This window comes from Alligator mississippiensis, chromosome 2, assembly GCF_030867095.1.
Source record: "Alligator mississippiensis isolate rAllMis1 chromosome 2, rAllMis1, whole genome shotgun sequence".
Taxonomy (NCBI): Eukaryota; Metazoa; Chordata; order Crocodylia; family Alligatoridae; genus Alligator; species Alligator mississippiensis.
Genome location: NC_081825.1, coordinates 202,351,620 through 202,365,252, shown reverse-complemented (window position 1 = coordinate 202,365,252; position 13,633 = coordinate 202,351,620). Strand labels below are relative to the sequence as shown.

Genomic DNA, 13,633 nt, shown 5'->3' with positions numbered 1-13,633 from the left:
CCTTGGTGTTTTTTTCCTTTTGCCGATAGTAAAAACAATTTCTTTTCAGTTGTTTTCAGCCGAATAGAGCCTTCTAGTGAACTTGAAAAAGTTTTCACTCAGATATATTCTAATTCTTTCAATTCCAGAAAAACATGGATAGCAGCTACATTTCCCAACTGTAATAAATACTTACGTTGAATGCATCTGCAGTGCCATGCCATTTTTGCAGCGTAAACAATGAGGGCATGTGGCTATAAAATGAGGTTTAGAATCATCTTATAATTGTAGTGAAGGCATAAACTTTGGGTAGAGACCTTCTCTACCTACTTATCAATAAAGAATCTAGTGCGCTGTACTTGTTCATATAAATCACGATTACTGTGTGTCGGTTGAGGGGAATTCTCCTGTTCTTTCAGGAGCTGCTAAGCCGGACATCGCTAGAGACTCAGAAACTAGATCTAATGGGAGAAGTTTCGGACCTGAAGATAAAGCTGGTTGGTATGGAGAAGGAACAGATTGAATATGAAGAGAAGCAGAACAAAGCTGAGGTGAGTCTCCTTGCTGGCCTTTTGATGCTTAGTCACTCGTGTACATTCAGCTTCCACAGGCTTACTATCATTTGGAGAAATATCAGGGCCGAACTGAGTGTGCCACAGTAGCTTTCCAGTTAAGGTACTCTTTGTGTATCTTTGGTACTGCAAATCACTAGCAAATATGAATGCATCTTTTTCAGTCTCTTGTTTTTCTTTTTCTATGTACTAACTTCCAAAGTTACAGGGCAGCTTTAGTCAGATACAGAGAATCCTTTCTGGAAGGATGTAGTAAAACAACAAATAACTGAGCCTTTCCCTTTCCACAGGAGTTGGGGAATGAGAAAAGCAGGCAGTGATATTCAGCTGACTGGGGCTTCCAGCCTCTCAGGTGCATCAGAGCCCTTAACTTCAAAGCACTCCTGAGGCTGGGAGCACTGATCCGCTGACTGGATTGCTAATTGCTCGTGCAGCAGGCTCTGCATTGGCAATAGGGCACAATTGGGATCTGATTGCCAGTCTCACTATTGTACCACGTGTAACATAGCAGAAAGAAAGCATGATCATTGGGATCATGGATCCCATTGCACTTTTAATTGAAAACTGTCAGGGGCCTTTATACTTTAAGGTAGAATCACAGAAGAGTAGGACTAGAAAGTACTTCAGGAGATGACCTAGTCTCATCCCACACCCTCTGCCCCCATCCCTGACCCTGCTCAAGGCAAAATCTTCCTTATAAACTATCCTAAACAAGTGTTTATCTTACCTATTCTTAAAACTGCACATATTCTTAAAACCGCATGAATGACCCCCTCATAACTACCAGGCACAATTCCTTAAAATGCCAAAGTACCATTAGAGTGATGTTATAGCCATAATGGTCCAGGAACTATGTGAGAGGCAGGAATTTCTTACAGAGATATCTTTTACTGCACCAACTACATGGTTGGGATAGAGCTAGATAAGCTTTCAAATGCAAGACATTCTTCATGTATGAAGAGTAAAAGCCAACACAGCATAGTGAAAGCCAGCACAGCACAGCATCATTGGAAGATTAAAGAAGAAAAATTCCCAGGGGTAACAGACAAACAATTAGCAAATGAAATGAAGTTGATTATTGGAAAATCAAAGCCTGTCAAATGGGTGCTAGGAACACCCTTACTTGCCACAGATAAGTCAGGGTATTATGAAGGCATTTTTGTTCCTAGATGACTAGGACTTGTTCCTAGATGACTTGATAAATATGAAATCCAGGTCATGCTGGGAAGATATCTTCTCCCCATAATATAATGTTTGCAACAAGTTATCAGTTACATGAGTGTACACATGTAAGTTTACCTGTGCATACCTGTAACATACTGTCTTACTGTTCACTTTTCTGTTGTCCCCTTCTCCCCCCGCCTCCTCTGCACATGCTTTTGTATCACTCTGCCCAAAGGTTTCTGGCACTGGTTGAAAGCCAGGAAGATAACAGCATCCCTACTAACATCTGTGGCCTCCCCAGGCTCTTTTGGTCATAAAAATCAGTCTCTTAATTGTAGAAGGCCTAAGCAATCTCCTTCAAGCCTAAAGTCTGAAGAGGCCTGTGCAATCTACTTCACAAGGAACTGTCCAAATCTCTTGCTAAGGGGTATGTGCTCCCAAACATTCAAATCTCCCATTATCCTCTACCAACATTAAAATATCCTAGTATAATAATTTTGGGGAATTAATGCATTTTGCCCCCTAAAACTTATGTAATTTAAAAAAACAAAAACTCCCCTTTTCAGCAAAAACTATTCTGAAGAGAAAAAAATGCCCATCTCAAACTGTTCCTTGTACTCATGTTTGTAGAGGCACACTTACAGTCCACTTAAGTGCTTCAGGGAGACACAACTGACAAACTGAGAAAAATCTCCATAATGCAACTAAGGCATGTCAATAACTACACGTAGCAAATAAATTGAAGCTGCAATAAACATTTGGAACAGACTCACTGTATGGCAGTATGGAAGGGGTGAAGCTGCAGAGGACAGGATAGAAAAAAGTTACCTCCACCTTGTCTGCTGCCTTGTCTGGGCTGCCCCTTCCCACACATCAGTGAATTGCTCTGCTTAGAACAGAGTTCATGACTGATAACAGTGAGTGTGATGCCAATGGGATTTTGAGGGTGCAGACAGAAGTGCAGCTTCCCACTCTAACTCAGAACGCTTTGCAGGAAGTGTTTTGAGTTACAACACTCCCCCAGACCAAACAGAAGTTTTGAAACAACTTCATCTGAACCTTCATGCAATGAGGGTTCAGATTTTTGCCTGATCACCAGCCATTTTTTAAGCTGTCTGCAGCTGTGCGGTTTTGTTTGGTCACAGCTATAGACCGTTTTCTGTGGCAAGATTGGGCAAAAATTGTCACTTACATCTGCACCCTGAGTTACCACTACCAATAGTGTTGAGTTTCCTACTCAAGAACAAAAGCCAACTCGCCCAGAAGCCATACACTAGCTAAACCATGTTAAGTTGCATGCTAATTATATTGCACATCCAGACTTGTTTCATGCCATTGTCAGGAATAGATTTAAAACAAAAACACATTCAAAAACAATGTATGAAAATTCAACTAAATATGCTTGTAATATATTCTGATTGTTGGCTTACTTATTTCAGAACGATATTATCTAGTTGACCTCATTGAATTTAACATATTATTTTTCTGATGTTGGGGCAAGATCCGGCAAATTAAGATAGCCTTCCAGAAGTGAATGTTTTACCTGTCAAATCCATTTCAGTTTATCATGGGCAATTTGCAGCTGTGGTTTGGGTTTGGTTTTAGTTAGTAACAAAGAGTCCGCTGAGTATATCTAAGCTTCTTTTCAAGATATTAATTTCATACCAAATGCCACTTGTCACTGGCTCTCCAGAAGCACGTGCTAAATTGAAAGTGCTATTTTTATCCATCTAACAGAAGGGCCACGATAATACATATTTGTATGCAGACAGACTTTCCTCTGAGTTTTGCAATTTTACTGTTCTTTTCATAGAATGACTTCTCTTATAGCAGTGCTATAATCTGAATGTTTCTGAGGCCATCTCTAAAATCTTATCTGAAAAGGTCTTAGTTTTGAAGATCCAGCTTGCTTAACTGTTTTTGGGGTGGGGGAGCTTTTTTGGGGTAGGGGAGGGTTAACTTCAACAAGTTGTGATAGAGCTTCAGTATCAACTGACATGTTGCAATTAAGATGCCTGTGCTATGTGAGCACCCAGACACAAGCTGGCCTTCTATTAAGAGGTGGCAGGAACAACTGTTGTGCTCTTCCCCCACCTCCCACTCCCTCTGTGCTCCTGGCATTGTGTATTGTGACTGTATTCATGAGCTACTTGCTTGATGACAGTCAGTCTGTGAAACATACACAGTGGCATGTATTAAAGGTAGTACAGATCTGAGCTCTCTTGAGCTTCATGATGCACAAGGGTGGGTAATTACCAGGGACTTGGTGAAGAGTCTAGAAACAGACCTGCCACTTCTATTACTTTTCTAACCCTGATTGGCAGGACTGTGAGTTGTGTTCTGTGTACAAATTTTCCCCCTACCCTTGCATGGCAGCTAAAGGGAGGAAATGGCTCCTGGAAGGTTTTTTTCCCCCAATTTCCATGCCACCGTACCTGCATAGTCTTTCCTTTTTCTCTTGCTTTGGATTGATAAAAGCATGGGACTACTACTTGTATGCATGCGCTGATAGGGTAGAGCTTTCCCGTATCTCTTGCCTTACTGAGAATATGTAGGAGTGGAGGTCTCTGTGTCCTTTCTTAGTTCTATTGCTTATTAGGGCTGTGCAAAGCTTCGGTCGCTGATTTGATTCAGAGGAGATTCGGCCTGATTCAGCGGCCAAATCTCCAAATCCAAATTGAATCAGGAGACCCATTAATCACTCTGAATCAAATCAGATGCCTCTGAATCGATTTGGAGAGATTCAGAGAGATTCGATGATTTGGCCATAGACACAGCTTTATGTTTTTTTATGTACCTGGAGGTACCAGGCATGGCTCATGAACGCTGCTGCGATCATGGGGCAGATGGAGCGTCCCACAGGAGCATGGAGGGGCGGCACCTGGGGTCCCCCTGCAGCCAATCGCTGAGCCGGGGAGATGCGGAGGGATCCCCCCATGCTCGGTGGTGAACCCGAAAGTGGACCAGAAATATTCTATCTGCTCCATCCTCTCCACCATCTCAGCATTCACAAGCCATGCCTGGTACCTCAAGGTACATAGAAAAAACATATACAGCTGTGTCTATAGCTGAATTGCTGATTCTCTAAATCAGAATTGAATCTTCAGATTCAGATTCGGGCAAGTCGAATCGGGACAGTGATCCAAATCAGCTAATCGAATCACTGTTCCCCAAATTAGGCCAAATCTGAATTGAATACTGCCCTCTTCGCACGTCCCTATTGCTTATGTGTTTGGCCCTGATTTGTTTCTGCACTGAGTCTCCTGTGATAAGAACAAGGATTTAGACAGTAACAGTGACAACAAATCTAATCTGTGTCACCTTTTTAATGTTAGGTAGGAAAAGTTACATCCAGGATACAAAGTTTCTCCAGGGACTTAAGCCCCTGCCAGACATACAGGTAAAGCTGCGGTGCGATCTCATGCACGATCCACACAATTGTGCTTCCTGCAGCACATGCATGGCACTCCGCCCACATCAGCAGATAGGAAGCTTCTACAACTGGTAGCCTCCGCTGCTCATGGGGCTCCCAGCCTCAAGGGCATATCATGTGGTCCTGTAGCTGGGAGCCCCATCAGCTGGTCCAGATTCCCAGCTATAGGAGTGCACCATCAGAAAATGGGGCTCCCAGCCACAGGGATACACCTGGCCACATATTTAAGTAATGGTGTGATAGAAACCAGGCTCAGAGTTATTCACATTTTTGCGGAATTACTTTGTGGCTTATTCCTTGGTTTATAACGCTATTAATTGCTTTAAAGTGTGAGCAGGTTACAACTTAAGATGTGATTAACTGGTTAAACATGTCTTAAGTGTAATATGTGGCAGAGGCCTTAAACAGGTACTTTTTGTTTGTATCTAGAAATTGAAACCAAAATGGAACATGTTTAGCCTGAGTTTTTCTCTTGCTCCAAGGCAAGTGTAGGCAGACTTTTCTGGCTGTAAGCCAGAAATCACCTCTCCTTCCCCATCCCATGTCTTTCCCTTCACTTCTCAGAATAGAGGTAGGAAGGCAGGCACTATAGGACTGCCATGTTTGTCTCTGTGGTGGCAGGAGAAGAAACCTCTGCAGCTGGTGGCATGTGGAAAGCACCTGCTGCCAAAGCCCTATTTTGCCAGATACCACCAAAACCCCACCTCCATGAACCAGATCCAATGGCTCCACAAGCCGGATCTGGCATGCAGGCTCTGACCCCTGCTCTAAGGCATCTATCAATGTGATTCTTTTATGTCTCAGAGGGCTAGTGCTGCTAATGATCACTGTTGCTACAAAGCTTTGTGCCTCCCCTTGGTCTCAATCCAGGCTTTATAAATACATGGGGGTAGAGTGGCAAAAAACAAAAAAGTGCATTCAGTGCTTCTGAATGTAATGTTCTTGTGCTTATTTAGATCTGGGTCTGGTTCCAAACTTTCCAAAAGAATTGGAAAGTTTAGATGTTCTCTTTGGCCCAAGCCAAAGTCTGGATATAACAGTTTAATAGCCTTTAATGCTGCAAGAGAAGAGGCCTGACAAAGGGAATGGACAGAGAGATTACAAGAAAACGAGAAGCAAAAAGAGCTGAAATGAAATCAATGCTAGTCTTTTCCCTCTAAGAGAAGAACAGGAATCAGCAAAGACAGAGACTACATCAGGAGCTTTTCACTTTCTCTTCTATGGACCCCTCCAACTGTCTGCTGAAGCAGGGAGTTCTACTATCTCTAATTTATCAGGTCTGCCTTGAGGCAAGTCCGCAGCAAGCAGACATGCATGGCCTCATATTCTGGGATTCTGTTCTTGGAGCACAGTAAAAAGGCTGGAAGGCAGGCACAAGAGGCCTCCCACATGTCTGCTGCTGAACTGTTGCACTGCCCTGAAAAGGATCTGTAACAAGGGAAGCTGGTTGGTCTCTTCTCTGTGTCAGTCCATATATACAGACATCTACCTTGGTGCTCCACTTACGCAGCAAATGGTTCTGCAAACCCTCGTGCAGGTTAGTGGTATTCCCTGTTCCCTGACAAAGACAGGTAGGATCACAACGGGGATTTTCCAAAGAAATAAGGGAGTCAGGCACCTTACCTTGGAAAATCATATACTAAAGTTAGTAACAATCAACAGTGATTTATCAGTACTGTGTTAAAAAATAAATAGCACATGCACACATAACATCAGCCACTTGATGAAACTGTGATATAAGGAAACAAAGTAGGCGTCTGCATAGTATTCAGATTTTATACAAAACTAGGTGCTTTCCTGATGTTCTGTTTTGCAGTATTCTGATAGAGTGGCAGCCTTCACTAAAAAGGTACTTCTCTTCAATCCTGCCCTTCGTTGTTGCAAAGTGGCTCTGTATCGATCCAGTGTATGGCATCTGTCTTGGTGAGCTGGTAGGCAGGCTGTAGCTATGACAGTGCAGCAGTCTACAAAAGAACAGGTGTTACAGCCTCCATATGCCAGGGGCCAGTTTCTTTTTCTAAATGTCTTAATTTGTTAAGGGGTTTTGGCTCAATTTAGACTGTAGATATATCATTTATCTACAGCCTAAAACTTCTGCTGGGTGAGGAAGAAATCTGACCAGAGCATATATTTATGTCCTGATTCAACAAATAACTTAAAGATGTGCTTAAACAGGATGAGTACCTGCTATGCTGAATCCGGTGCTCAACACAGTGAAAATATCAGACCTGTAATTTTTTTTAATATCACCGATAGTGATAGTGATTCTTTTGGAGAATAAAAGGGGGCCTTTTTTATATTTAAAATTGGCAATGGAGTCCTGTGGAGATGCTGAGGACTTTGGCTGTCTTCAGCATGTAGGTGTCTGTAACATGTATGCTTACACTCTGTAAGCTCTTCACCTGTACAAAAATGTTCTGACTGTTACCGACCATAACTGCAGCTATCTTTGTATTGACCGGACTTCAGAAAAACTCCAGGTAGGCATAGAACCTCACCAGAACATCAATGTTTCATAATAGAGAAAATCAAAATCTCTTGAGTGTCTCTAGGTATTTTACTGACAGTTAAATGTCCCACCCATTCAAGGGATGGATCAGTGTCATCAGATTTACTTGATTTAGGAAAAATGCAAATCTGTAATTTATAGGTTTTCAGTAAATGTCAATGTTGAGAAAAAGGAACCCCAACTTTTCACAGTTGCTGGAAAACCATCTAGGATTCTGAGCTTTTAGTGCTGATTTGTTCTTAATTTGCTTCCATAACTGGAAATGTTTTGTTTTGTTGTTTATGTCAGAGTAGATCTTCTCCACATGAATGCTTTTGTTTTATGACGTCATTTTGTCTTTTCTGACATATGCCGCTTAATTGTTTCACATGATCTCTGTGTTAAGATTCTGCCCAATTTTATATGGCTACATTTGTGGTGTAAGGGTTTATTGTTGTCACCCTTCCTAGTCCCAGATACAAACTGGCCTGCTAGTAAAATGGAGGTTAGCTAATTCTATTTTCTGTGTGAATGCCAGTGGTTAAAAATAATGTGGCCACTGACTTATGATCCTAACTGATCTCTAGGCAACTGTCCAAGTTGATTTCATAAGTCAACATAGCCAATGTCACTTCAGCAAAAAAATGATGCTTGTAAATCCTGTATTCATCCATGTCCCAAAACAGCTTCCACCACTGGTCAAACTTGATAATAATGTTTTCAGTTGTTCTGATATCTGACTTAATCCTGCTGCACAGGATTGCTGAAGATGTTGGCCAAACTCTGATCTCCACTCTGATGTTCATTCTGAATAATTCTAGCGCATCTATCCTGTTGGTTTCTAAACACTAACTCAGTGGACCTCCTCTAGATTTATGGCAATGTATACCTCCATTGTGAGGAGAAAATATAGCTTGTTCTTTTCCAGTTTGCCTCTTAACTTCATTGATTTTTTTAATGTCATGACTTCAAAGTAATACACTTTGCTTCCTGACCTCATTTCTTCCTTGACCTCTTTTTTTCTTTTTATCTGCCTTTCTTTCCTGTTTGCAGTCAGTAGTGAACCTGATCAGTGAGCTACAGGAACAGATGTGTAGACTGCAGCTGGAAATAAATAGTAAAATCCAGGAAAGAAAGTCTCAAGATAGGAAACCTGACCTGACAACTAATGGTCCTCAGCCTAGCACAAGATCAGTGGTAGAGGCCCTCACCCAGAAGAATTGCTCTCGGTGTGATGTATGAGAAGTACCCCTTAGCATGAGTCTGTGCATTGCCTCTTTTCTCCACCAAACTGAGTTCTGTTAATCAGAATAGTGTTTTGAGCAGTAGGCATTAATCTGTGTGGCTTTTTATTACAGTGCTTTGTTAATATACTAATCCAAATAATAAATCAAGGCCAAGTACTGCTCCTGTTCACGCCTTTGTAAGCAATACACAAATATCGGAGAAGGAAATACATCCTTCAGATTGTACATGGTATCCATTTCTCTTTTCGCTCAAAAGTGTTTTATTATACCTGCTCTGTTGTAGAACAAAGTCTGTATGATTTACAGCAGGATAGTTTCAAGCCTTCAATCATATATGTCATGTGCTGACATGGGGAATACAGGAGACTGTTAATTCCTGAATGTCTGAACTGCTTAAGACATTTACAGCAATGAAGTTACAGGTAAATATGGTAAGAATATCTAAAAGGTCTCTAAAATAATACTGAACTTACATTTCTTTCATACTGTTCATTGCATGTATTCTAATTGGATTAAATGACTGGAAGTACCACAATCAGAGACTTCACTATGCATTTAAAAATAAGGAAATCATGAACCAAAAATGTGTTTATTCCCTGTAGCAAGCACTTATGAGAACCTTTTTGAAACTGACAAAAAGCTTTATTTGATCAAAGGCACTGCGCATGTCAGGGTAAAAGCTACTTTGCTTAAGCTGCTTACGTTGATTGGAGGTGGAATGACATTGGTATTCCCACCCAAAAGCCCATTTGAAGACTTGGTTTTTAGTGCCATTTTGCTGCAGTTTTGTACCTCTAATTACAGCATGGATTCCAAATGATTCTGCAAATAATCTTCTCAGAGTCCTTTATATGTGTTTTCCCATCACTTCTCTCTTTCACTTTTTTTTTCTGTCCTTTACAGATTTGGTTCTTACTAAGTTTCATTATATTTAATAGTTTGCCAATGTCAGTATCTGCAAACAGTGAACTGTTACACTACCATATGAATCACACATTGAAGAAGCAGGTTAAAAATCAAATTCAAAAAATGTATATCTTTATGTGTTCAGAAAGCACATCTGAAGAGATATTGTGCTTATATTCCTTGTCTCATTTGGGATGGCTGCTTAATGCATGGAAATATATATATCCGATTTCTGGATTTAGGTTAAACTTCATCCCATTCTAGACTTCAGTTCAGGGAACACCATTTCCACAAAGCAAGTCCCAAGATTAATTGGTACTGTTGATTTCAAGAATGAGCATTGAAGTGACAGTTGTGTTCAAAAGGGGTTAGGGAGACATTTAAGAAATAAACTTAATTGAGGATGGGCAGGTGTGGATAGAACCAGTGACAAAGCTACATCCCTGTTTTGGATACATTTTGAAAGTGGATTGGGCACCACCATAAAAGGCAAGAAAAGTTGTACTTTAATATGCCAAACTACAGACATTACTAAATGCAAAATTTAGTACTTGGAAAATTTACCCAATGAGCAGGATAAAATATATTGGTGAAGCTGTATATGTATCCCAAAGCTGCATCTTCTACAAGGTGAAGAAATGGCATGTTTCTGTATTGTTGCTTGCATTGTTGTGCTTTATTCAGTTAAGTATGTTTTTCCTAAAATGACATCACTGTAACCCTTTGTTTTAATCCCCTTTCTTTTTAAGTAGGTCCTCAGAGCAGGGGGGCAGCAAAGGCACCAGTCGCAGGGCTCAAGTGCCTATATACTAATGCTAGGAGCACGGGGAACAAGAAGGATGAACTAGCGCTCCTGCTGGCACAAAACACCTGTGACTTAACGGAAGCCTGGTGGGATTCGTCCCACAACTGGGCGGTACATATTGAGTGTTATAGGCTGTACAGAAAGGACAGGGTGGGGAAAAAAGGGGGAGGGGTTGCGCTCTATGTCAATGAGCAATATACATCAACCCTCATCAAGACAGAATCAAAGGATGAGGAAGTAGAAGGATTGTTGGTTAGGCTACATGGACAAGGAGAAAGGGATTTGGTGGTAGGGGTCTGCTACAGACCCCCACACCAAGGGGAAGAAATAGATTTGGGGCTCCTGAGGCAGCTCTCAGAGACCATAAAAGCTAAAGAGGCGGTAGTCATGGGGCACCTAAACTACCCAGACATCTGCTGGGAGACGCAGACGGCAAAGTCCCACCGTTCACGCAGGATTCTAACCTGTGTACAGGACCTCCACCTGACACAGGAGGTACACGGTCTCACTAGGGGGAATGCCATACTGGATCTGGTATTGGCAACGGGGGATGACATGGTAGGGGACCTACAGATCGGTAGTCATCTGGGGGACAGTGATCACCTAATAATAGAATTCACCATAAGACGTCGAGTGGGTAAGGTAACTAGTAGGATGAAAGTGCTAGACTTTAGGAAAGATGATTTCAATGAACTCAGGCGATTAGTCAAGGACGCACTGCAGAGTAGGAGTGTGGAAGTGATGGGAGCCCAAGAAGAGTGGCTCTGCCTTAAGGAAACGATCCTTCGGGCACAAAGCGAGAGGATCCTGATGTGAGGAAAAAGAGGGAATGGGGCCAGGAGGCTTCCTTGGCTGACCAGAGAAATCCAGGGCAACCTAAGGGCCAAAAGGGGAGCACATAAAAAGTGGAAACAAGGTGAGATCACCAAAGATGAATATACCTCCTCTGCTCGTGCTTGTAGGGAGGCAGTTAGGCGGGCCAAAGCTACCATGGAGCTGAGGATGGCATCCCAAGTAAAGGACAACAAGAAATTGTTTTTTAGGTATATAGGGAGTAAAAGGAAGGCCCAGGGAGGAATAGGACCCCTGCTAAATGGGCAGAAACAATTGGTGACGGACAGGGGGGACAAGGCTGAACTCCTCAACGAGTTCTTTGCCTCAGTGTTCCTAAGTGAGGGGCACGACAAGTCTCTCACTGGGGTTGTAGAGAGGCAGCAGCAAGGTGCCAGACTACCATATGTAGACCCTGAGATGGTGCAGAGTCACTTGGAAGAACTGGATGCCTTTAAGTTGGAAGGCCCGGATGAGCTCCATCCGAGGGTGCTGAAGGCACTGGCCAACATAATTGCAGAGCCACTGGCGGGAATATTTGAACACTTGTGGCGTACGGGCAAAGTCCCGGAGGACTCGAAAAGGGCCAATGTGGTCCCCATTTTCAAGAAGGGGAGGAAGGAGGACCCGGGCAACTATAGGCCAGTCAGTCTCACCTCCATCCTTGGCAAAATCTTTGAAAAAATTATCAAGGCTCACATTTGCAAGAGCCCGGCAGGACAAATTATGCTGAGGGGAAACCAGCACGGGTTCGTAGCAGGCAGATTGTGCCTGACTAATCTAGTCTCTTTTTATGACCAGGTTACGAAACGCCTGGACACAGGAGGAGGGGTGGATGTCGTATACTTAGACTTCAGGAAGGCCTTCGATACGGTATCCCACCCCCATAATGGTGAACAAGTTAAGAGGCTGTGACTTGGATGACTACACAGTCCGGTGGGTGGCAAATTGGCTGGAGGGTCGCACCCAGAGAGTCGTGGTGGATGGGTCGGTTTCGACCTGGAAGGGTGTGGTTAGTGGGGTCCCTCAGGGCTCGGTCCTTGGACCGATACTCTTTAATGTCTTAATCAGTGACTTGGACGAGGGAGTGAAATGTACTCTGTCCAAGTTTGCAGAAGACACAAAGCTATGGGGAGAAGTGGACATGCCGGATGGCAGGGAACAGCTGCAAGCAGACCTGGACAGGTTGGACAAGTGGGCAGAAAACAACAGAATGCAGTTCAACCAGGAGAAATGCAAAGTGCTGCACCTAGGGAGGAAAAATGTCCAGCACACCTACAGCCTAGGGAATGACCTGCTGGGTGGCATGGAAGTGGAAAGAGATCTTGGAGTCCTAGTGGACTCCAAGATGAACATGAGTCGGCAGTGTGACAAAGCCATCAGAAAAGCCAATGGCACTTTATCGTGCATCAGCAGATGCATGACGAATAGATCCAAGGAGGTGATACTTCCCCTCTATCGGGCGCTGGTCAGACCGCAGTTGGAGTACTGCGTGCAATTCTGGGCGCTGCACTTCAAGAGGGATGCGGATAACCTGGAGAGGGTCCAGAGAAGGGCCACTCGTATGGTTAAGGGCCTGCAGACCAAGCCCTATGAGGAGAGACTAGAGAACCTGGACCATTTCAGCCTCCACAAGAGAAGGTTGAGAGACGACCTTGTGGCTGCCTATAAGTTCATCACGGGGGCACAGAAGGGAATTGGTGAGTATTTATTCACCAAGGCGCCCCCGGGGGTTACAAGAAATAATGGCCACAAGCTAGCAGAGAGCAGATTTAGATTGGACATTAGGAAGAACTTCTTCACAGTTCGAGTGGCCAAGGTCTGGAACGGGCTCCCAAGGGAGGTGGTGCTCTCCCCTACCCTGGGGGTCTTCAAGAGGAGGTTAGATGAGCATCTAGCTGGGGTCATCTAGACCCAGCACTCTTTCTTGCCTATGCAGGGGTTCGGACTCGATGATCTATTGAGGTCCCTTCCGACCCTAACATCTATGAATCTATGAATAATGGATCTTTTCCTAGATTTCCTTCATTATCCAGCTCAGTGGGAGCCGATCGTTTTGGCTGGCCTGCCACAAATTAACACCACAACCTCCCCAAGCTGTGATACCCTTCCTCTTCCAGCTGCTGCTCTTCTTTTTGCTCCCTAGTCTGTGCTCCCTGTTTGAACTCCTGCTCTGCTTTCTGCTCCCTGCCTTGTGCTTTCTGCATC

At 43.3% G+C, this 13,633-nt stretch overlaps 1 protein-coding gene across 10 annotated transcripts in view; it reads left to right on the top strand.

The window, feature by feature from the left end:
• Positions 1-13,633, top strand: part of PPFIBP2 (PPFIA binding protein 2) — a 208,705-nt gene that overhangs the window by 147,331 nt on the left and 47,741 nt on the right. For 9 of the 10 annotated variants that reach the window (XM_019476847.2, XM_059722697.1, XM_059722698.1 and 6 more), the window contains one exon: positions 399-530. The exons of the other annotated variant lie outside the window; for it this stretch is intronic. In XM_019476847.2, coding sequence (XP_019332392.1) covers positions 399-530 — 132 coding nt within the window. The remainder of the gene's footprint in view (positions 1-398; positions 531-13,633) is intronic. 10 annotated transcript variants of the gene reach the window in all.